Below are 24,668 nucleotides of genomic sequence, written 5' to 3' on the forward strand. Positions count from 1 at the left end.
CTACTGTACATCCAGAATCTTATTGTTCATATACTGTACTTTGAACTTACATCTGTGGCAACCAGCTCCTCCTTGTCATCAATGCTGGCCACAGTGATCTGACCCATGCTGATCATGGGGAAGTCATAGGGGTTGGTGGTGATAAGGAGCATTTCTGTAAGAGAAAAAAGAAACAAAAACAGTCTAAATACAGTGCACTAACTAATGTTATATTGAAGTGATCACTGGAAAAGTATTACAATTGTCAGTTTTCACCAACCTATGAGCTCTGGTTTGTGGTTGGTCATTATCTGGTAAAAGATGTGGTAGCTCCTTTCATCTGACAACTGGAATGTAACTCTGGACTTCTCCAGCAAATCTGTGAAATAATAGAAGTAAAAATATATATTTTACAATTCTGAAGAGATATGGGAGTAAGCTAAATGTTTGTGAACTGCTGAGAATTAAAATAACTCACAAGTCTCAATGTCAGCAGAGGCCAGTTTTCCTGTAGTTCCAAAATGAATTCTGATGAATTTACCCTATTGATTATACAAATAATACATATTAGAAAACTACAGTAAAATATTTGACAAAATGAACTGGTACTGTGTGAGACTAATAGAAGACTAACTCACAAAGCGAGAGGAGTTGTCATTCCTCACTGTCTTGGCATTTCCAAAAGCCTCCAGCAGAGGGTTGGCTGAAATGATTTGATCCTCCAGAGTTCCCTGCAAAGTACATGGGATCATCACTCAGTTTGTTACAGCAAAGATCTCTTCAGCAGTTCATGATCCATTAGCAGTGCTGTCTAACCTGCATTTTGCCAGGGGTTTGCTCTTTCTTCTTTTCCCCAATTGCTGCAATTGTGGCAAAGTACTGGATGACACGTTTCGTGTTCACAGTCTTTCCAGCACCAGATTCTCCACTGAGGAGAAATAGAGGTTTATTTAAAATAGAAGTAATGGAAAAGTAAAGCCATATTTTTAAAAATATTATAGAAATACTTACGTGATGAGGATGGACTGGTTTTCCCTATCTAGAAAGAAAATATTTTCATTGATTAATTGGATCATAATGTTTGAATAAAGTGTTTTAACAAGTACTGTAAATCTATATAGATAACTGTAAGACATAGGTATTTATGTACCAGTGAGCATGTTCTGATAGGCGTTATCAGAGACAGAGAAGATGTGTGGCGGAGCCTCCATGCGCTTTTTGCCTCTGTAGGCTGCCACCACTTCAGGGTTGTACACTGGGAGCCACTTGTAGGGGTTCACAGTCACACAGAACAGCCCAGAGTAGGTCTGGAAGAATAATATTGAATAATAATATATTGAAATTCATATTTATATATCTTAATTATTTTTTTTAGTTAGTAGAAATTGAAACACTTACATAAATCATCCATGCTGCGTAACGCTCTTTGAGGTTATACAGCACAGAGGCTTCATTGAGGTGAGTCATCATGGCCATGTCCTCCATTTTATCGAATTTGGGAGGATTCATGGGGAAGACTTCATCATCCTTAACTGTTAAAGTCTGAAAAATCAGAATTTTATTCATAACTAATGCAGTAGATGAAGCCAAAAACCTTGAAATTTCCTTTGCTCTTAGTAAATGCTACCTACCTGCCCACCCTCAGTTTTGACGGTGGCTTTGCCCCCTTCCTTACTCTGGAGGACACCTTTGAGGTACAGCTCCTTGGGTTCAGACACAAAAACTGCGGTTTTGGCATCAAAGGGTCTGTTTTGTGCCTCAATTCTCTCCTTCTCTGGCTTCCGGAGGTATATGGCGGCTGGGCCAAATACCGACATCTCCGCGTCGGAACTCATGGTGGTGGCTTACTGTGGTACAAAACAAGAAGGTGCAGGAATTACGTTTTTAGATTCCTTTTAGGAGCTGTAAGATTCATAGGATAGCTCCTGATTGACCTCATTTTGAAGCTCACTTCTGAACTGTTGTCATTTTAAATAAAATAGTTTCCGTTTCTTTACCAGTGTTCATTTTTTCATTTTTCCCTTTTGAAAGAGCTGACTGATCTTACTACTCAAGAAATGTGAAGTTTTTGAATATATTACTTTTGTTCCTGATTATTTGCTATAAAGTTTTACAATCAGCAGACATAAATTACAGTGTACATAAAATGTTTTATACTTCTAAAATTAAAGTAAAAAGGAGATGATACATCATTTTTGATTATCATCAAATGTTGTATATGACCAGTTTGTTCTGAATATACTGTATGCTCAAGAGCCACATTCACCATCACTGCTGCTGCAGAACAACTATAAAAAGATCAGTATGAATCTTGGTCTTCCTTCAATTTGCTGAGGTAGTTCTGGAGTGGAACATCTGGAGGAGCACGTACTGAGAATCTAAGCAAGAGCACTTTGTAAAGTTTTGCTAACATAGGTAAGTGAAACTACATGTGGCCCTTCACAATAATGCATTCATTTATTTTTAGAAAGCACTCAAATTTAGCCTGAGAATAACTTTATGTGACACTGATATGATATTTAAAGATAAAAAGAAACTAACACATGCTGTAAGTGTAACACAGTGTAATACTGTAAGTGTAGTTACCTTGTAATGCAATGAAAAGTGACCTTAACAATCTTTTTTTATTAACCTGCTCTCTTACCTTGTTTGACAGCAAGCAGAGGAAGATGGTTTTAGTACTCCGCACTGCAAAATAAAATCAAAATAAACATTTCATTGTCCTTGTGTTTATTACTATTTTTGAATCTTCTATAAAAATTATCTTCATCTAGAGTCTGCCATCCATGGCCTTATGTTTATCATAGTAAAGGACAGAGGTACTGTATGAGAAAGTTGTCTTGAACTTGAAAATGTCTGTAATAAAAGTGATTAAAATGTTTGTGTTTATGATTAGCATTTATTATTTGTAAGGGATTTTCAGAGGTATTTTCTGAAAACATCTGGTTATGTATTTTTTTTTAAATATACAGTAGTTTCATATCCAGTAATGTACTATTCATTCATTGCCAATAATGTAGAAACTAAAGCAGCTTACCACTGGTTGGAACGTCACAGGCTTCTCAGTGCTCAGGGTGGTGCACAGGAGCTGCTTTTATTGAGATCATTTTGCCAGACCAGCAAAAGGTTCTGCTGTATTTGGTCATGTAACTGTGATCCAGCCTCTCATCAGGAATGCATTATCGTTTGTACCCATCATTTAAATTTGGATCATGTTTTTCAAGTGGTAATAATGATAGTCCAGTATATAAATGTTGCAACACACCCAGGCCTTGCAAAATGTGTATTCCAAGAGTTCTTTTATATATCATTTGGTTTTCCTCTGCATTCAACAAGTTGTGCATTTTGCTGCATAGCCACATGAATTTATTTACATAAAACCCTATTTTCTACAGCAAGGTGTGTCCTATTCCATTTTCTGGTGTAAGCAGACTGAATTGTTACTGCTTTTCTTAAAAAGACTTCTTTAGGATGGATGTATTCTTGTTTTGTTAGAAGACCTGCTTTTTATGTATTTTTGCATTAATTGCTTTTATTGACAGTTTTAAAATGATTATATTTGTCATTTTAAAGAAAATGAAATGAATACTTATTCTGTTATTTTAATGTCTTTAATGGTTAACGAGAAATCTTTCTCTAATAAACTTTCATGTCTTGTTTTGGTGTTAAACCTATTTTAAAATTCAGTGTAGTAGGAATAAGGTCACTAGATTGGGGTAGATTGTTGATAGTCTTTTAATGATTCTTATCCTGTTGCACCTCACTATTTCTTTTGGTATTATTGCAATGTCATTGTTTTGATATACATTTTGTGTAAATTATATTTTTCCAATAGAGCATTTTTCCTCCTTTTCAAGTTCCTCTCCCCTTTCCCATCTGGTACCCCACAAGCTTCATTTCTTTGCTTCTTATATTTAATATCTTTGTAACCATTGGAAAAGAGTCTTCATACAGTAGGTACAGTAACACACCAGCTTTAATTACTATGCAGCTCATGATGTTTGATAATGTTACAAATTGGATTTAAAATATTTTAACAACATTTGAAGCAACATTTGAAAATATGAACTCTAAAAAGACTGAAGCTGTGTGAATTAATATTACTTACCAACACCGCAAATGTGCGAAACTTGTTTGAGCATTGATGATCCTGCAATCAATCAAAGCACTCACGTCAGAATTCTTGATGTCAACTTTGATCTTCATTTGAAGTTTATATTCCTAAGGCTGTGAAAGTGTCTTTTGTTTGTTTTCTGTGAGATGCTTGTATCCATTCACATCTCTCTTAATTTGATGCAAAATTCCTGCCCCTTGCCTGTGTCTTTTTCCAGTATGAATATTGCAAAACATTGTTTCCTGATGTATCTTGCCCATGTTTCGTGTAGATTTCACAATTAAATCAAATACTGCTACATACAGTATATTTAAGGGATGAAATGGGTTGGCCCCTCACTACATCAGTGACCTGTTAACTATACATCTACTGTACCTGTACATATAAATTGCGTATTGGCTTACTTTATTTTCCCAGAACAAGGATCCAAGAATCTCCAAATTCCTATCCTAACAGTTTTAGAACTCACCTTTGTATTCTGGCATTTAATTCTGTTTACTGTACAGTATTTGTATACTCTTGATTTATTGCAAAATACCTACTGATGATCATTTCTGTAGGCTAATAATTTGTGAAAGCTCTAGTTATTTCAATACTGAGTTATTAAAAGTGTGGTATACAATAAAGATTATTAACAATAATATTAAATGTGCCAGAATTTATATGTTCAGACCTAATATGCTTTAATCTCTTTGAAGAATTTCTTTAAATTCATTTTATTGTATTTATGTAGTGTTTTGATTGTTTTAGTGCAAAGTACCTACAAATAATATGTTATTAAAGGTACTATATCTAATAAAGTTTAATGTCATCATTTTCCAGTACATAATCAGGCAGCTCTCTTTTGCTCCAATGCATGTAACTGTCAGAATCATCACGTTGTGACACATTGTGAGCTCCACAATGTCTCATAGGTGAGTTAGTTTTGTTCACTTTATTTTCAAGTCAAGGCAGACACTGTTTACAGGAAAGCTAAATGTACCCTGGAATATTCCCCACTGTACTGTGGTTGCAATGCTAGTGACATGGCCCAGGTTCCAAACAATGACGTCTATAGACCATAGAGCTGTAATTGTGCTCAAACTAATGCCATTACTGGTTGAACTGGTTTTAATCAGTTCATCAAATCAGTTCTTTGATGATAACAAACCGATACATACAGTCCCGGTTCCTCTGCCCCTTCATGTGAGTTCAAACTACATAGCCAGTAAGGGGCATCTGGAGGTGCTACAGAATTCTTTCTTTAGCCTGCACTAAAAACAAAGCAGTTGTAATGTATATTCTGTTTTAATTTTATGTGGTACTGTACCTATTGCTAAGAAAAGCCATTTAGTAATACCACAAAAGTGGGCAAAAATTAATGTGTCACCATTTTTCACCTGCAGTTACTGTAGGTATGTTTCTTGTACAAACAGGTAGACAATGATTTATTATTCTTTGAGAATGAAATAAGCTGCATGTTGTAATGCATGTTGTAAGACTTATTTTTAATTTAGAGTGTTAAAGAGCAACACTGTCAATTTCTTATTCCAAAAAGTCAGAATCGCCGTACTACTTATCTCATGTGCAGGTCTCCATTACATCTTTCTTGCACCAAATCACGTCTAATAAGTAATTAGAGATGAAACTGTAAAGATATCATTTTTCTCATTTCCTTTTTGTAGAGTCTTTCTTACGAGTACACTTGATGTTTTGCAATGTGTGTCATATTTTTTACATTACCCAAGGATATTTTATAGGACTGAGAAGATAGAAATATCTATCTTACTATAATTGAATTGATCAATTTCAAAATGAGAGCCTTTTAATTGGTTCTAATTGGTTCTATTCCAACAATTTTGAAAAAATAATCCATTTAATCCTCAATGCTTTATATTTAGATATTCTTATACATGCTTTAATCAATTTGTCAGTGAGAAATAAAATGTAATTTGACAAACAGCTTCCTGGATGTGGTGTTATAACACTTCTGACAATTTTAATTTTGTAGTGTTCTTTTGGTTCAAGGCAATATCAGCATGCCATTTAAATTCTTGCATCTTATTTTAAACTTTCTATCAGATCCTTTTTTAAGGATATAAATCATCTGTAACTTAAGGATGGTGAAGATGATACAGTCTAGCTCTGGGAAAGTACAGTAAATCTGTTTTGTAGACTTTCCCATCTTAGACTGAACAAAATTAACTTCTTCATTGCTTAAAATATTTTGCATCTGTGAATGTGAACAGCAATTCAGTATACAGATATTTTCCACTTTTTGTGGACTGTGCGTAATAAAGCTGAGAAAAATCACAGGAAAACATTTGTATATAATTTCTTCAAAAAAGCTAGAGTGTTGTTTTATATTTAATGTTTAAAGTTGTTTTGATAGAACTTCATGAACAATTGGACAGAGAAAGTTTTTCAATATATTCTAATTTAAAGCACTAATGGATTTCATTTTCATTTTCAAATATTTTGGCATATTTAATGATGTATTGCAACAGTTTTCATTTTACGGGCTCTCTGTTGAGCCTAAGTGGTACAATATTTCTTTAAGGGCATCCATGTCATCTCAGATATGAGTAAAACAAGAAGTAACCATATCTTTCATACTTTCTAAAATGTGTGTCGGTTAACACATATTCAAGAGATCATTTTTATATCATGGGCTCTGGTTCAGCTCTGCTGCATCAACAGTTTGTTTGCCAACAGTTTGTTTGCCAGAATCAAATCCATCTGGTAGATACATTTTACAGAAGACGTTTTTCATGAGCTAGTACTTGGAACTTATCAGGGGTTTCAAAAATACATATGTCATTCATAGTGAAAGTCACATGGGTTGATGGATCTGATTCATATACTGTAGATGACAGTATAATTTATTTGGTAATGTGTGCAAATTAAATTTGCCATGTGCAAGTGAAGTTTCCAAAAATAGAAAATTGTGCCATGATGACCAATTACAGTATGTGTCTATTGTGCCCATATAAAAGCTGTGATAGGGAGTTTGTCCAACCCTGTCTGTTGATGCAACAGGTTGTTTTCAACAGCCCTTAGATGTCCGATTTGAAATTTAATACTGTAGTATGTTGTATTCAAACAACAGTCTTCATTACTAAATGATTTCATGCAGTTTTTCAGTTTAATAAGAATACTCAGATACCAACAGTTTATGAGCTATTCTTGTCTTTTGTTACAGATTAAGGGAATTTAGCCATTGCGTTTTCCTTCATGTTAATCATAAAAGGTAAGCCCTTTACAATTTGATAACTATTTAATGTAATTTTGCTGTAGTACTGTAAAGGTGCATTTATTAATTGTCCAAAATGTTTTGCCAATCTCCTCAAACAACACAACAGTATTTTGAAATACATTAAAAAGAGTTACTATATAAGTCATTTTACAGTAAAATGTACAAAGAATACAGAATATCCTCCCGCTCAGTTCTTTAACCTTTGCATTTCACATCCTAATGCTTTCAATTCCTAATGCTGACTTGTTTGTTACAGCCCCTCAGCTGTGCAGGGGATCAGGGCACAAAGCTAACAAACGAAGATTAGCTTTCAATCAGCACCTTTTTTGTTAAAAATAATAAATCCTTACACTTATATAGTATCTTTCTGGCAAACAAATGAATTTATTTTTAAAAACTATGTCATTCAATCTGAAAGTATAGTACATAAGAAATATATTAATTTATTTGGTTAACAGAAATGAATAAACACCACGTACTGTACAAGATTCATTACTGATTAAAATCTTACAAAGCACTAAAAAGGTGTTATAATTTATAGAAATTTCAACGTTTTCTTATCAAGGTCACACAAATAAACACATTAAGAGTATCAGACTCTTCTTCTTATACATCTTAGAAAGTTTGTCCTTAAAATTATATTTTTTTTCCTTATAATTTTGTGGCATTCATTTTACTGTGTTACAGACAGATTGTCTCAAAGAAAACCCTTCTTAAACTGTAGGTTAAGCATATGACAGACTGAAAATGGAGATGGATTCTCTTTTAGGTGTTGCAATGGAAGTACTTAATGTCACTCATATTGCCATAAATCTTTCTTCCCAAAAGAATCAGATGATGCCTGTGGTTTATAATTTATTCTAAATAAAATGATAAATCAATGCAGCATAAAGTAACTTATTTGTCACTGAAGTATATAGCAAAAACAAATACTGTAATACATATATTTTCAGCATGGGACTATTGAAATATACAGTATTATCTGAGAGTGTGCATTACATGATAGAAAAGTATAAAACATTCTGGTGATCTGAGTACCTTTTTGAAATTATTGCAAGGCTCTTAGTGTTTTTTTTATATCTGATTAACTGGGTAATCAAAGAATATCATAACACTTTTTGGATATAGAAGATAGTGGGAATAGTGTGTCTCAGGTACAGAAGAATCCTTTTTAAAATTATAATGCTTCCTACTCAACAGAGTTGAATCCAGTCTTTTCTTCATAAAAATACATTATGGACTTCTATTCTCGATTCTGTAGATTTTCAGTTTTCTAAGTTTACACCTGTTGGGTTTAATGTTCAGTGTACTGATTCTTTATCACACAGTGTTTAGAAACTTCATTGTGACTCATAAATATTCCATTGTTCCTGGTGTAATTAAGATGTGTCAGCTGCTAAGTCTAAATTTCTGATATAGATTACTGGTGCATTAAAGTTAAAAAGTCATTTGATATTAAAACACATATAAACAAAATAAAACACAGATTTAGTTCCAGTGAATTTTGCAGCAGTATAATGCAAAAGGACAGTAATAGACAATTCATCATCTCACTGGTGTCTGTAAATATAGGGAATTCTGTAGCTGCTGTGTGATTAACTAATGATGATCTCTAAATACATTAAGTAAAATGATTTGTCTAGATGTTTTGGTTCATAAAAATGTGGCATTCTAAATGTATCTTTTTAAATTTAGAATTATTTTTATATTCAATTTTAGGGATAGCCAAATGCATGTTTGTCACTTCTTGTCTCAGGGAGAATTAGGAAGTGAAGGCAGGCTTCTCCAATCTGCCCAACCTTGAGGCACTCCTCTGTTTACTCTTCACAAGCAACACAGCCCTGTCATTGAGGTTCAGCATTAATTGGAGGTGAGCTGCATCCCTCACTGATTGCATTGCACGTGTAAGTGGCCTGGACGTTGCAGGAAACACTGTATTGCTTAAACTAAGAGAATCCATAACAGCTAATTGTACTGTACTTTATCCTCAGTGGCACTCAGCCAATTGTGCACTGTCACGTGAGCAATGCCAATCACAATCAAGGTGTAATGACCCTGGATCAGATCCTGCTTGTTTTACTGAGTATTGAATCCTGGAAGCCTGTGATGTGCTGATGAACTATCCAGGATATTCTTTATGATGACTCATGGTCAGTGTATTTTCTGATGTTATAAGATCATTCTGTGATAATCAGTGCTTTAGGATAGAGGATCCTTTTTCCTAGTAACCCATACAACTGCTGTTTCTTGATCCAGCTGAGCACTCAGATACCCCATTGAACCCTTATTTGACTTGTTAATAGTTTTTAAGTATTGCTTTTCAACAGCAAAGTTAAAATTTGATCGGAAATAAACCTGTGAATATTTTAAATTGTTAGTTTAGAATATTGAAAACCTGAGTTTTCAATTAAGCAATTAAACTCATCTGGAATAAAAACCAGCAGGTGGGTGTGGTCCTCTGGGACCAGGATTTGAAACGCCTGCTTTCGGATTCAGATGCTTTTGGGTTTGATATCTGTTAACGGATACTGAAGATATACAACCCATCGAGCACTTCTTGGAAGTTCTGGCTTCAGTAATGTCAGATGCTGTTCTACACTACCAAAATCTCATATTTAATAACTGTTGTTGACTGAATTGTCCTGTATATTTCTGAACATCTAGGAGAATCAGTAGTGTGATGTGTTTCAGCAGGAGTCACCATTGGAAGTCTATGTAATGAAATAAATGATCCCCGATCCTTAATTATATTATATATAAAGTATTAAGGGTGTTGTCTAATTTTTTCTGGGTGTGCAGTACATGTATTATAATGCATAGACCTGTGTGGACACATCCTATATACTGTATGTACAGTAGCAGATCATAGGAGAATTGGAGACTGAGTATTGGTGTGAGATCACCAGCTGCTGGAATCCTGCGTGCACTAATAGAAAGGAATGTGTTGTCACCTTGCCAGGTGGTACAGGCCTTTTGGCGAAGAGACAGTGCACTTGAGAGCCAGTAACTGGGAACCAATATCTTAGCTTAGAACACTGCCAACACCATCTACCATTACTACAGTACATATGTAGAATTTAGTTTCTTTTCATTTTTGGCTTAAGAGGATATTTTGATGGTTACACAGAGTTTATACTCATTTCAGAAACATAATGTTATGTCTTCCTCAAAATAATAATTTCAAATAATTTCATTTTTGTCCAAAACACGCTAAAATATAATCTCTAAAATTTTCTTTCAAACCATTTATCAGACTGCAAGACACTTTCTGAAGGCTATTAAATAGTAACTTAATGTAACTTAGTAACTTACTGATGTTAATAATAATGCAGTCTGCTTCTAGGAAACCGTTTTGCAGTCTTGCCCATTTTTGATTGAGCAATATTAACTTCTTCACTGTGGAATGTGGTTCTGTGTGTGTCCAAAAGCAATTCATCAGTAACAAAGATGTATATAGGATGAATTTGACAAGACTGAGAGTTTTGAAATCGCAGGTTTAAAAAAGTTCATTCCAAAGGAAAAATATGTTTTTTTTTATTTTAGTTGCAGCTGAAAATAGAGTTTTGAACCTCAGTGTACAAAAGTGAAAAAGAAAGCTGTGTGCTGAAAACAAGGTTTAAATGATTAACGATCCACTTAAAAGTAACAATACCTTAACATTTACTGTTTATAGTTGTTAATTGTTAAAGCCTAATAGCAAGACTTCATGTACAATTATGAAGTCTTCAAACAAATATGAGCTGCCTTTTGGACTTTATTTTTACAGTTCATCAATTTTAATGTAGGAAAATGGAATATTCCAGTTTAAAGTAAGTGTTTCCTCTTAAAAATAATTGGAACAGTATTTCTTTAAGCCCTAGCATTTGGATTCTGAGTATTGCCTTTGGATTTGGAGTAAAATTACTTTGCTACCATACCTTTCATAGCTGTGTAATGTGTTTCAGTTAACACATAGTCAACAAATCATTTTTATATCGAGGGCTATGGTTCAACTATGCAGCATCAACAGTTTGCCAGGATCAAGTGCATGTCGTACTGTAGATACCTTTTACTGAAGTGTTTTTTATGGTTTGGAACTTGGAACTTCTTATGGGAAGCAAAAAATAAGTATGCCATTCACATGTGTTAATGTATCTGATTCTGGACATCTGACAATATAATTTCCCAATGTGTGTAAATCATTTGCTATGTTAGAAAGTAAATGTTACTTGATACTGTGGAATATCTACTATTGCAATCAAAGATTCCAAAAATAGTAGATAATCCTGCCAGGATGACCAAGGATGTGTCCATAGTCCTCTATAAAAGCTGTAACAGGGACTCTTACCAACCTTTCTGAGAGTCTGTACTTCATTTTTTTTTTTTGCATTAGCACTGAAATGTTTCATAAGAATTCTTAATACTATCTTCTTCATATTAAGCAACACACTTTATTGTAAAAGCAGGAAAGCAGTAAATGAAATGGATTATTTTACTGTATTTCACTGTTATAGGACATTCTTTGGAGCCCTACAAGTGTATTAACTCGTCTTTTTTTTTCCAGGTGATACGACGTCTGGTACCACTCTCTTGGCATTTTCTGGTGCATTTACATCTTGTTAGGTAAGGATTTAAAAACACTTCAACGTGGAATTTTACTGTATGGCCAAAGATGTAAAATGGTGCTAAAAAGATGCACAATATTATTCACAGTTAAAATGGGAGAGTACCATTTAATTAATTTGCAGTGAAATGATTTGGTTAAACAAAGCCTAACTTGGTTCATTTCAAATGAACTGCAAAGTGCAAATTTATTTGATAATCACATATTGACAGGATTAACTTAGTCACTTATTTGGTCCTTCTGTTTGATGTCATATCCTTATCTGGTTTATCCCTGTTCATAGCTAAGTTATGTTTGTAAGTGGCAAAATGTTTTGGTTACATGTGTTTTGTTTTTTTCATGCCAATCTAAAAGTACAATGAATTTGTCCACAGAGTATGAATTTGTCCCTTATTTGTTTGATATAAAGGTCTAAGTGGTGGATCACTCCTGTGGAAGTGGACTCAAGTGCACACTGTTACTGAATCTGCCAGCAGGGGGCTCCTAGGACTCTTCTAGGACCAGGATAGACTTTGTAAGTTCACCCGGTGTAAATGTTTCACTAATAATATAATTGTAATTTTCTGGAATGTGGGACTTGAGTATTTAAAGGTGTCATTGTCTTACAGGCACAGTTGTAAGAATTCATTGCTTTTTTTCAGCACTTACAGGTCTTCCTGAGTTGGGCATCTTTCACATTCCGCTTGTTTCAGCAAGTTAAGGCTGAATTTGGGGGGGAATTAAAATGAAAATGGTGGTGGATTATTTGATAGACTATTCCACTAGTAATATAGTATAAGGGTTCCAAGCTATCCCCATTTGCTTGGTCAGTGTGCTGAGTTGGGCTTAATTCCTCTGATTGAGCAAATCTTTACCCTTCCATAGTATTTACTGTAGATAGGCATTGATAAAAGACATCAGGTGTATACTGCATTTTTTGCACTGATAATTAGAATAATACTGTACCAACCTCGTGAGACTCTAGTGTTACAAAAATTTTGGAATCAAATTTTGTTTCTTGGTATGCATCAGATTACAATTTACTGTACAGTATATTGTGCATTATTATTATTTTAGTTATGGATTTTTAGTTCACTTTAGTTTATTTGAATTGTATTTTCATGAGTGCGTTTTATTACTAGTAACCATACAGATTGGATGATGGGAGTAGGTGTGAGGTGGGCTCAGAGTGGGCTGAAAAAAGAGTTCTGGAAAAAGACTGTGTCGCTGCAGCAGTACATCAAGGAATTGTCACGACCGCTAACCTGCCCAGACCAGCCCACTAGAGAGCTAACCAGAGCCAGCAGCGGGGCGGTAATTACAAGCGCCGCCGCACGTGTTAACTCGGCACCAGACGCCCTTCCGTGCGGCAGGCAGCAGTACTTAAGCCATTCAAACCCGCTTCTTGTTGCTAGGAATTGAGTCTACTCTTTGAGAGCTTTATCTGGCGTTTATGCGTTTATGCGTTTATGCGTTTATGCGTTTATGCGTTTATGCGTTTATGCGTTTATGCGTTTATGCGTTTATGCGTTTATGCGGTACTTCGCATTTTTTTTTCTGGATACTGGACTCCCCTTTTGCCTCTCGATCTTGGACCTTGCCTTTCGATTCGGGTTGTTTGCCTCTCTTTGTACTCTCTTTTTTGAACCACCTTCCTCCGTTTTGACCACGGTCTCGCCTGATGTTCTGGATTGTTTCCCTGCCTCGACACCTACCTACACCTGCGTCTGCACAGGATCCACATACAGTATCTCTTCATTGGGAATTCCTTACAGGAATATTCTCTCTCTTCCCCCCTCTTTCCATCTTCAGGTTTGCTATTTCTGTTAGCACACAAAACCCTAAAAGAGTACTTGGACACACCATCAGATAGGGGATTCATTGCTGAAACAGTTTAGAATTTATGGTATAGACAAGTGGCATTACAAACAACTATTGTAACTATTTAGAACCAAGATTACTAATGTTTATATGCAAAGACTGAATAAAGCACAGTGAACTGATTGAGAAGGACCAGGAACACTAGACTGCAAGGCTTTATTTCATAACAGTTGGTACTGAGAAAGACCTCTTTCCTATTCTATGAAAGCAGTCAGTTAAAATCAGAATCTCAGTCTTGTAACAATCACTGTGTGAAGTCTGCTTCACATTCAACTTCCATATCACTTATGATTTGACTTAATTGTCAGAACTGAACACTAAAAGCATTGAGTCAGTGACATTCATCATAGTAGACATAGTGGAAATTCTCTTTTAAGTTAATAACACAACAGTCGTAAGGTTTGGTAGAGATACAGCTGAGCTATTTTATTTCAAAGATGTGTTTAACACAGTAGATACAGTACTACACATATAAATTCATATTTTATGAATTTCTGAATCAGAAGAGCTCTTTCATCTTCATTCAGCTGCTTCTTTACCCTGTTGAAAGTAAACAGAATTAAATGTTAATACTTGTTTAACAATAAATGTTTCACTGAGCTAGAAAATCAGATACATTTTAATGACAAACAGTTCCAAAAAAAGGTATGGAAGCTCAATTGGATGTATGGTTTTCTTAAAAACACATTTGACAAACTTTAGAACAGTGTGATCAGTTGTCATTGGTTGAAAGAAATCATGGTGTTTTGACTAACAAAGACCACTGCTCAGACTGCACACCATATGAACAGGTCTAAAGTCTTCAATTGGTGCAATCTCTACCAATTGTGTGTGGAAAAGGAGTTGAGCATGGCTAAACATTGCCAAGATCAGTTTTTTTTAAGTTATTTATGGCTCCAACTCCAAACCCTGTAGATGCTTGGGTGGCTGTGGACTTTATTTGATCGTTTTATCAGTTATCAGTTAGGACGAAAAAAGTGTTGACTTTTTGTTATTTGGCCAATTGGCTTTCAGTATGAAAAAGTAAACACCTTTAAGCTCTTCTTTGCTGCTACAAGAGTGGATGGTTTTAGAGGAAAAAATGAATTAGGGATGAAAACTGATGATAGTATTTTAGGGTTTGTGTTTCACAGTTGTTAAAAGAAGAACAGTGTCTTCAGTATAGGAAACAACTCTACGTGTGGGAGGGAAACAAATGTCAATGAGGCCATACAGTATAATGTGTGCTGAGCTGCTGATTTTTCACAATTCTATAGAAAACACACCCTTTTTATAGAGGTCACACTTTTTTACACTCATTCTAGAATTTTCACAAAATGCACACTAAATACTGGAAAGTACATCTAAACTGTATACTTCAAAATAATATATATGATTTTGAAGTCATTCATCCCTCTATCAAGACTTCAGAAGATACAAACATCCTTTGTTTTCTTTTTAAGCATTCAGGCTCTCGAGCAATAAATACCTTTTAATGTAAAACTTGTTCTGAAGTTCTATGAAATTCAGACATACCCTAAATCAACTCTTAATAACAGATCTTTCAGATACACCAAGAATTTCAATTTACCTTGGAGCCCATGTCACGGCTCCTGGCTCTCAGCTTGTTAACCTGGCCCTCAGCAATATCAGCACGTTCCTCAGCTTCTTCCAGCTCATGCTGCACCTTCCTGAACTTGGAGAGATGGGAGTTGGCCTGTTCCTCCTGAAATTGAAAAAGATGTATTTGAAATATAATGTTGTAATCAGTGATGTAGGAAAGTAAGTAATCAAAGATTGTAAAAACCATGGCTTACAGCTTCCTCAGCCTGTCTCTTATAAGCCTTCACTTTCAATTGCAGCTTGTCGACCAGATCCTGGAGTCGGTTCACATTCTTCTTGTCCTCTTCAGACTGTAGAGAAGAAAACATCATAATTTTCAAAAGTGACTTACTGTACTGATATGTACCTTTATGTTAAAGAAGATCCAGTATATCAGTATGTTACCTGGTAGGTGAGCTCCTTGACTCTTCTCTCATATTTTCGGACGCCTTTAATGGCCTCAGCTCCACGTCTTTGTTCAGCTTCAAGTTCATTTTCCAGCTCACGCACCTACAAATCCAATCAAATGTGAAAACAAGTCTTTTCTCTGTGTTTGTATAAAATGGACCCTGTTCATCCCACCCAGATTACCCTGGCCTCCAGCTTCTGGAGCTGTTTCTTTCCACCCTTCATTGCCAGCTGCTCAGCTTCATCCAGACGGTGCTGCAGGTCCTTCACTGTGACCTCCAGGTTCTTCTTCATTCTCTCCAGGTGAGCGCTGGTGTCCTGCTCCTTCTTCAGCTCCTCTGCCATCATAGCAGCCTGAAATGTACCAGAAGTGTACTTTTAAGTATGTAATCTCTTATGGTTATCCAGTTTTGTAAGCAAGAAAAAAATATTAAAATTCAGCTGGAAATAGCAATACTTTGTATAACTCACATCGGTGATAGCTTTCTTGGCCTTTTCTTCTGCATTTCTTGCTTCCTGGATGGTATCATCAACTTCACCTTGGAGCTGAGCAATGTCACTCTCAAGCTTCTTCTTGGTGTTGATCAAGCTGGTATTCTGAGACAATTAGATTATTTCTAGTAAGCGTCAATATAGTCCAAATACCACCTTCACTGTCAGTTAAAATATTATTTTGTGTATTGGTTTAAGAGCTTTATTTAAATAATTAAAAATAATTGTTATAAAAAATAGTCATTATTATGAAATTAAAGATTAACGTTTGATAAAGAACTTTTAATTTTGTCACCTGGGAGTGCAGGAGTTGGACACGCTCACTGGCATCAATCAGTTCCTGCTCAGCCACTTTGCGGCCTCTCTCAGTCTGTTCCAGGGCAACCCTCAGTTCCTCAATCTCAGCCTGCATCAGGTTGTTCCTGCGCTCCACCATGGCAACCTGTTCCTTCATGTCCTCCTGTCCTCTAAGGGCATCATCCAGGTGCAGCTGGGCATCCTGATAAAAGCAAAACGCCAGCATAACCATCAAATGATCCTTAAAAATAAAAGAGCATGAATGTTTATGGTTTAGGGTTAAATCTTCAGTACCTTGAGTTGTCCTTGGACATTCCTTAGTTGTTTCTGGGCTTCAGCAGCCTGGCGATTGGAATGGCTCAGCTGAATTTCCATCTCGTTGAGATCTCCTTCCATTTTCTTCTTAATTCTTAGGGCATCATTTCTGCTCCTAATCTCTGCATCAAGAGAACTCTGCATGGTGTCCACAATCCTCTGGTTGTTTCTCTTCATTTGCTCAATTTCCTCATCCTTCTCAGCAATCTTTCTGTCCACTTCAGACTTGATTTGGTTCAATTCCAGTTGGACACGAAGGATCTTTGACTCCTCATGCTCCAGTGATGCCTGTTATTTAAAGAATTAACAATTTTTGAATTTGTATGTAGACATCTTGGAAGGCAATTCAGTTTTAAAACACAAATAGTCTATGTCTCTAAACACAAAGAATTGAGAAGTTTCTGGTTACAAGCCTGTTCAGTAAAACATGTGTATACTTGGTCTGCTTCATTATGGGTAATTAATGTTAAACAGTTTTTATGAAGAAGTTTTTTTCAAAATATAATTTATGAAAATACATGCATTTTTGTGTACACAATCCAAACCCCTGTAAATAAAAATGGTAGATTGTAAAGTAATTCTGGCTTTATGCTCAAAATTGTTTTGTTTTTCATCTTTTGATCAATTGACATAAATTGACAAAAGTTTCTCATTTTTAGCCATAATAATCTATTACCTTGATTTGTTTTTTTTGTGACATTGGGAAAGTCCTTTTTATTGAAAGAATGGAAGACAAGTTTTAAGGCGATGTGCACATTTTAAAACTTCAATATAAAAACATTGACGTCTGAAACACCTGTAGATGTCATTTATACTTAAATCTATTAAATCCATTAGATGTATTACCTCAGCTTCTTCCAGTGCAGTTTGAATTTCAGTCTTTTCTGTTTCCACCTGTTTCTTTGCTTTTTCCAGTTCATGAATGGTCTTTCCAGTCTCACCAATCTGTTCAGTGAGGTCTGAGATCTCCTCTGTAATAAAGGCAAATGGAAAGCACTATAACACAAATGTCGACACTGAATTGTAAAAAAAAGAATGGTCAGAAATAGTTGTAAAAAGTAACAGAAAACAGATTAAATACAGGTGGTCACTTACCTGAAAGACACAAATTATAAAATATACATTGAAATTCACATTTACAATACACTAATTGTTTCATATCTTAAAAATAATATATACTGAAAGGTTATGTTTAAATATGTTTAATACCAATAGGTTCTTCCATTTTTGTACTTACGCTGCAAGTTCTTGTTCTCCCGTTTGAGGGTCTCAAGATGGTCCAGAGCCTCTTCATAGGAGTTCTTCATCTTGAAGACCTCAGTGCTGAGAGAGCGAGCTTCTTTCTGTGCAGCTTCCAGCTCAGCCTGGCCTTCCTCAAACTTCTGCTTCCATTCTGCCAGAACCTGAAAAAAAGAATTGCAGAAATATGAACTACAGTAGTATATCAGACACTTACTCATGAGGATTGAGGTGTCTTATTTTAAACTTATTGAACTGTTTTTTGCACTTCTATATGAATTGCTTCTTCACCTTGTCAAAGTTTCTCTGCTTCTTGTCAAGGTTAGCAGCCTGAGCATTTGCTCTCTCCACATCAATCATGAGGTCCTCCACTTCACCCTGAAGTCTCTGCTTGGTCTTTTCCAGAGAGCCACACTTGGAGTTCACAGCCTCAATTTGTTCCTCAGCATCTTGGAGCCGCTGGGCAAGCTTTTTCCTGTGGAAAGTGATGATTTTTAGAATTTGTTCAATTATTTTAGATCTCACAGGAAAGCACTCAGTTTAACAGTAGAAATAATGCAGTTACTTGGCCTCCTCAAGCTCCTCAGTGCGCTGGATGGCGTCAGTCTCGTATTTTGTCCTCCACTGAGCCACTTCACTGTTGGCCTTGGACATTGAGCGCTGCAGCTCAGCCTTGGCCTCCTGCTCCTCCTCAAATTGCTCCCGGAGCAGGTCGCAGTCATGGCGGGCAGACTGGAGACCATGAGCCAGGGCATTCTTAGCCTTGAAAAGATGTAGAACAATTAAAATCATATGCTTTCATGATGTGGCGATTACTTTTGTTCGTTTCAGACACTAACTTGCATTGTGTTTGTGTCCTTGTTAATGTACAATAGTTAGTAATAAATACAGCTGAACAAATACATCTGACTTTTCATTTTTGCATTATATTTGAAATATGGCTACTTACTTTTATTTCTTCCTCCAGCTGCCTCTTCATCTCCTCAGTTTGCTGAGTGAAGGCCTGTTTACCTCTTGTGAGCTGGGAAACCAGAGCTTCTTTCTCTTCCAACTGACGAACAAACTCACCTTTAGAAAAACAAAACAAACTGAACTTTTAATTATTCATGTAGCAAAAACAAAAAGATTGAATCATTATTACATACAGAATAAGGCATACCATTTTCTGTCTGAAGTCTTGCTTTTTGTGCGCTAATGTCATTAATCTGACGTAGATTTTCATCACTCTTTGTCTTCAGTTCACTCAGTTGGTCCTCCAGGGTACGGCACATCTTCTCCAGATTAGCCTGTTGTAAAATAAAATTCATTCCTTGTAGTTAAAACAGTAATAATCTTTACATATAGTTTGCATATGTGGTAGAAATTTACATTTACCTTAGCCTTGGCTACTACTTCCATGTTGCTGGAAAGGTCATCGATTTCCATTTTGTACTCGCTCTTCTCCTTCTCCAGCTTCTGTTTGACTCTCTGCAGGTTGTCAATCTGCTCCCCTAATTCTGCCACACTGTCCGCCTGCTTCTTGCGGAGAGCTGCTGCGGTGGCTTCATGCTGCAGAGTGGCCTCTTCAAGGTCACGGCGGAGCTTCTGGAACTCAGCTTCACGTTTCTTGTTCATCTCAATCTGGGCAGAAGTTGCTCCTCCAGCTTCTTCAAGTCTTTCACTGATCTCCTCAAGTTCCCTGGAGAGATCAGACCTCTGCTTCTCAACCTTGGCCCGAGCAGCACGTTCAGCCTCAATTTCCTCTTCAAGCTCCTCAATACGAGCCTATGGAATATGGAATAATATGAAAATGTCCAGGGTGAAGTTGACATTAAGCAGTACAAACAGATCAGATTATCTTAGTACCTGGAGCTCCTTAATCTTCTTCTGCAGTTGGGCACCCAGAGCTTGTTCATCCTCAATCTTGCTGAGGAACTGGCTTATTTCAAAGTCCTTCCTGTGAAGTACAAAGGATATTTCCAGTACGTTTGTATATTAAAAGCATCTTCAAATTTAAAATATCTTTAATATACTTTGACAAAGTCTTACTTCTTAATCTTCTCCTCTGATTGCTGCTTGTCATTTTCCAGATCCATGACGGTTTCTTGAGAGAGTTTCAGATCACCCTCCATCTTCCTCTTGGCTCTCTCCAGGTCCATCCGGAGTTTCTTTTCTTGTTCCAGTGAACCTTCAAGCTAGAATATTTGACAAACTATTAAATTTAGTTCAAGCTGTCTGAATATATGGACAGTTTGTATTAGGATGTGTCACTTACATCATCAACTTGCTGTTCAAGCTTTGTCTTGGCTTTAGACAGAGTGTTGACTTTGTCTTCCTCTGCTTGCAGATCATCAAGGGTCTGTTGATGAGCCTCTTGGAGGGCTTTCTTCTCCTTGGTTAGCTTGGCAATGCTTTCATCCTGACTGGCCATCTCTTCTGTCAGGTTTTTAACCTAGTTTTAGGTGAAAAACAGAAGAGAGGAGTTAAATGTTTTATCATACCATTATGCTACCATACCATACCATCTAACCATTATTAGTAGTTAGAAATTTTAGACAGTTTGAAAGCAAACCTTATTTTCAGTGGCATGTTTCTCCTTCTCCACTTTGGCCAAGGTGAGCTCTAAGTCATCAATATCTTTCTTGAGCTCAGAGCACTCATCCTCCAGTTTCCTCTTCTTGGCTGTCAGTTCAGCATTCATTTCCTCTTCATCCTCCAGTCTCTCTGATATCTCTTTCACTTTGGCCTCAAGCTGGATTTTGTTTTTGATCAGCCCCTCACACCTTTCTTCAGCATCTGAGAGACCCTCCATTTCCTGTTGATATTTATTTGAATCTTAATATTTACTTTCAGTACATATGTATATTCTCTCTATTCATTGTAGGTTTCATTTCACACCTCTCTTCACCTATACTGACTTCACACTACCTGATTGGCCACTCTGTCGGTACCCTGCTCCCGCCTGCTGCCCCTCCTCTCTCCCATCTTTTGTTCTCCAATGCTACATTACCTTTGCTTAGTGCCCTGTCTTTCTCACACCTGAAGAAGGCTTTGTGTTTTCTTCCTTCTCTTTTCAGCATGGAATAAACCTATTACTTGTTCATGTGTAAATTCCTCCTTATTTCATTAAGAAGGTAAAAATCAAAGTTTATAAATATACTTGTTAAATAAAATTACATATTTTTCAGCAATAGCTAAATACAGTACTATTATTTAGTATTTCAGAATGGAAAGGTAGTGCTTACAGACTGCACTTGTAACTGCAGGTCATTCTTCTCCTGCAGCAGAGAAACCATTTTCTCCTCAAGCTCCTTTCTCTTGGCTTCTGCCTTTGCCAGGTCTTCCTTGCACTTGGCAAACTCTTCCTTCATGTTGGCCATCTCCTTCTCAGCCTCTGCACTCTTCAGAAGAGGCTTGATCTTGAAGTACAGCTTCATCCATGGCCAGTGTTTCACATTCATGAATGAGCGGATGTTGTACTGGATGGTGTAAATTGACTCTCTGTATGAATAAAATTACATTTAATAAAATCCACAATGGTTCTTCAGATCTAAGTTGTCAGAGGAGGTGGGTGACATTGTAGTAGTGCAATCTGAACTGGATTCGTTTGAAATTATTAAATTTGAAATAATCTTTTAACATTGCGTATTGCTTAGTTACTGATGCTGCTGTCTGGAATTTGCTCTGGAATTTCATTTTGTTCTACAGATAAAAGTTTATAAGCCAAAAGTAACATTTGATTTGATTTGATTTGAGAACACTTTTCATCCACTACTGAAATGTACTGCAGCTGCTGTTGTGCAACAGCCTTCCCACCACACAGCAGGTGAAGAAGTCCAAATTACTTCGCCAGTTTTATTAAGTTTACATTGTACAAAACCAGAGGAGAATTAGGTGAAGACACTGGTGTTCATACTTCTAAACCTAAAAAAAACAGGAGTTCTTTATAGACCAATTATTCCGGACCTCCGTCTCATCTAATGATTGGTACATCCTACAATATTCTGCTCAATGAGCACAATAGTGTATTGATTTGGAAATTGTGTTCCTAGGATTTAGTACCAATTTGTCATCAATCAACACAACTTTCAGCAGAAGCACAACTTTTTTATAGATCTCTGATCACAAAGCTTCCTTAGCTTTTGAGATTTGACTAGACAAGGCTAGGAAATAGTTCAAAGTTTAAAGTAGTGCCATCAATCTTTATATAAAAATGAGCCTGCTATTTACAATTTTTCTGTATAGTTTTGGATATTTATAATCTCTTAATTATATTTTATGGCCAGCAGCCATATCACCCTGCAACTCACAACTGGCAACACATTGAAGCTAAGCAGGTGTCAGGACCTGGATGGGAGACCTCCTAGAAAAAACCTAAAGCTCCTGCGGGAAAGGGTGTTAGTGGGGCCAACAGGGGGTGCTCACCCTGCAGCCTGTGTGGGACCTAATGGCCCAGTATAGTGATGGGGAAAATATACTGTAAAAAAGGCGCTGTCCTTTGGATGAGATATAAAACGAGGTCCTGACTCTCTGTGGTCATTAAAAATCCCAGGGCGTTTCTCAAAAAGAGTAGGGGTGTAATCCCAGCATCCTGGGCAAGTTTCCCATTGGCCCTTACCAATCATGACCTCCTAATAATCCCCATCTATGAATTGGCTTCATTACACTGTTCTCCTCCCCTCTAATAGCTGATGTGTGGTGAGCGTTCTGGTGCAATCTGGCTGCCGTCACATCATCCAGGTGGATGCTGCACATTGCTGGTGGTGGAGGGGACCTGTAAAGTGCTTTGAGTGGAGTGTCCAGAAAAGTGCTATGTAAGTGTAAGCAGTTAATTAAGGTTTTTATGGTGGTAATTGTTATTGAAATCTTACCTCCTTTCCATCATCTTCACAAATTCCTTTCTCATGAGGTACCCACGGCACAGAGCCTGAGTACAAGTGATGAGGGCAGCTAGTTTCTCATCTCTCATCTCCTCAAGAGTACCCAGCAGACCAGCTTTGAAGAATACCTGGAGACAAGGGAAACAAAAGATCCAATTGGTGATCAGACTAAATAACAAATTCCACCATTACAAAATTCAAAAATTACTGAAACTGAATAATTTTTTGTCATATTTCTCATTTCTCAATTATGTACTGTCAATGTTCAAATTAATAAGTAATTTTCCATCTCTTTTTTCTTCATTCTCTGTACATCTCATTTTTTTGTTGTAGTATTAGCTGTGGCATGATGAACAAGTGAATAGGTACTATGGACTAATTTCCTTCTATTTGTGCTGTTTTAACCCTACCTTAGTGTGCCCAAATTTATATTGAGTGTGGTCGACATCAATTTATCCCAAGAGCTTCTCCGAAGCCTTCTTGCTGTCAATGAACTGACCCTCTGGGATGGCACTGGCATTCAGAACTTTGTATCTTTCAGAAAGTTAGACAAAATTAAAATAACATGACATTTACTAACATGCTTGAATGTTTACATGCATATATCCACATACTGTATGACATGAGTTTAAAACTTTATGGTACCTTTGCTTGAAGTCTCCATACAGGATTCTACTTGGGAATCCTTTCCTACAAATTCTGATACCTTCCAGTACACCATTACACCTCAGCTGGTGGATAACCAGGAAGTTCTCCATAAGACCTAAAAAAATGAAATATTAACTGACCCTTAGTTTAAAAAACGTGTTGAAAAGCAACATGTTACTTAAATACTCTAGTGGTATTCATTTGAAAGCACATTCACAGTACCTGGTGTCTTAGATTCATTTGGAATCAGGCATCGCACAAAGTGAGGATGGGTGCTTCGTAGGTTGGTCATCAGCTTGCCCAAGTTCTCCTGTAGAGTAATAGAAAGATACTTGCAATAACACATAAATTGTTTGATTGTAGATATCATAAGAAGTGCAGTATGTTTAAAGACATTACCTCTGAATTAAAAAGAATGTGTATTTTTATTGAAGGGAACTGCTGTTTTAAAATTCATTCAAGAATGTTTGCTTAAAAATACCTTACCCTGAAGAGAGCAGACACAGTCTGGAAAGAACCACCCTTCTTCTTGCCTCCCTTCTTTCCACCAGACTCTTTAGAAAGTACATGTTTAAAAGATTAGATTTCATAGAAAGTTCTTGAAATACAATTCTGCCCCTTTAAAAGTTGTAAATGTTTTTAAGAAAAACAAATTTTAAAATAAAATCATACCAGCTTCTGTGGAGGAAAAGCTGGCATAGAGTAAAGCCAGCAGTTTGACGGAGGATTTCTGGTACAGCTGCACAACAGACTCATTCAGGGGGTCCTTGTTCTTGTCCAGCCAGCCACTGACGTTGTAGTCCACTGTGCCTGCGTAGTGCACTAGGGAGAAGTGGGCCTCAGCCTTGCCTTTGGCAGGTTTGGGCTTCTGGAAGCAGTTGGTCTTGCCAAGATGCTGGTCATAGAGCTTGTTCTTGAAGGTTGTGTCTGAGGCCTTGGGGAACATGCACTCCTCTTCAAGGATGGAGAAGATTCCCATTGGCTGTTCAGACAAATTATATCAGATGATATGGATAACAAAACTTAGTCCATATGATC

General features: G+C 36.5%; 2 protein-coding genes and 1 long non-coding RNA gene across 6 annotated transcripts in view; 1 reads left to right on the top strand and 2 right to left on the bottom strand.

Annotated features, from left to right (window-relative positions):
- LOC148652629 (uncharacterized) overlaps positions 1-24,668 on the top strand; it is an 83,424-nt gene that overhangs the window by 51,793 nt on the left and 6,963 nt on the right. Inside the window, exons 4-6 of one of the 2 annotated variants that reach the window (XR_015925384.1) lie at positions 11,872-11,930; positions 12,341-12,445; positions 22,791-22,921. This is a non-coding gene — a long non-coding RNA (uncharacterized LOC148652629). Of the gene's footprint in view, positions 1-11,871; positions 11,931-12,340; positions 12,446-22,790; positions 22,922-24,668 lie in introns of those variants that run through there. The other variant, XR_015925385.1, reaches the window with a different exon arrangement.
- Positions 1-24,668, bottom strand: part of LOC148652632 (myosin heavy chain, fast skeletal muscle-like) — a 42,006-nt gene that overhangs the window by 13,843 nt on the left and 3,495 nt on the right. Inside the window, exons 1-11 of one of the 3 annotated variants that reach the window (XM_088599584.1) lie at positions 3,017-3,058; positions 2,624-2,667; positions 1,611-1,826; positions 1,378-1,521; positions 1,130-1,286; positions 991-1,018; positions 796-907; positions 618-710; positions 458-521; positions 260-358; positions 51-154 (exon numbers count right to left, since the gene is read on the bottom strand). In XM_088599584.1, coding sequence (XP_088455710.1) covers positions 51-154; positions 260-358; positions 458-521; positions 618-710; positions 796-907; positions 991-1,018; positions 1,130-1,286; positions 1,378-1,521; positions 1,611-1,814 — 1,005 coding nt within the window. In that variant the 5' untranslated portion in view covers positions 1,815-1,826; positions 2,624-2,667; positions 3,017-3,058. Of the gene's footprint in view, positions 1-50; positions 155-259; positions 359-457; positions 522-617; positions 711-795; positions 908-990; positions 1,019-1,129; positions 1,287-1,377; positions 1,522-1,610; positions 1,827-2,623; positions 2,668-3,016; positions 3,059-24,668 lie in introns of those variants that run through there. The other 2 variants (XM_088599585.1, XM_088599586.1) reach the window with 2 other exon arrangements.
- LOC148652633 (myosin heavy chain, fast skeletal muscle-like) lies at positions 14,192-23,516 on the bottom strand. Its single transcript, XM_088599589.1, has 22 exons — positions 23,393-23,516; positions 22,974-23,110; positions 21,348-21,603; positions 20,675-20,917; positions 20,378-20,554; positions 20,152-20,297; positions 19,969-20,059; positions 19,498-19,887; positions 19,283-19,409; positions 19,073-19,191; positions 18,689-18,885; positions 18,415-18,598; positions 18,122-18,287; positions 17,731-17,855; positions 16,864-17,172; positions 16,568-16,771; positions 16,252-16,377; positions 15,964-16,134; positions 15,778-15,882; positions 15,588-15,683; positions 15,362-15,496; positions 14,192-14,331 (listed from the first exon to the last, which is right to left on the bottom strand). Exons 2-22 carry the CDS (start codon positions 23,069-23,071, stop codon positions 14,311-14,313), a joined length of 3,486 nt encoding a protein of 1,161 aa, XP_088455715.1. The 5' UTR covers positions 23,072-23,110; positions 23,393-23,516; the 3' UTR covers positions 14,192-14,310.

Source organism: Lepisosteus platostomus, chromosome 11 (genome assembly GCF_059453375.1).
Source record: "Lepisosteus platostomus isolate fLepPlt1 chromosome 11, fLepPlt1.hap1, whole genome shotgun sequence".
In the NCBI taxonomy this organism is placed as follows: Eukaryota; Metazoa; Chordata; class Actinopteri; order Semionotiformes; family Lepisosteidae; genus Lepisosteus; species Lepisosteus platostomus.

Bases quoted from the DNA above. Each gene is read 5' to 3' on its own strand.
- LOC148652633 (XM_088599589.1), bottom strand. From the start codon at position 23,071: ATGAGAGATGAGAAACTAGCTGCCCTCATCACTTGTACTCAGGCTCTG. The intron at 18,886-19,072 runs GTAAGTAGCCAT...CATCTTTTCAAG, and splicing joins AGCTGGAGGAAGAAATAAAA to GCTAAGAATGCCCTGGCTCA. The intron at 15,684-15,777 runs GTAACATACTGA...TCTTCTCTACAG, and splicing joins TCAAGGAGCTCACCTACCAG to TCTGAAGAGGACAAGAAGAA.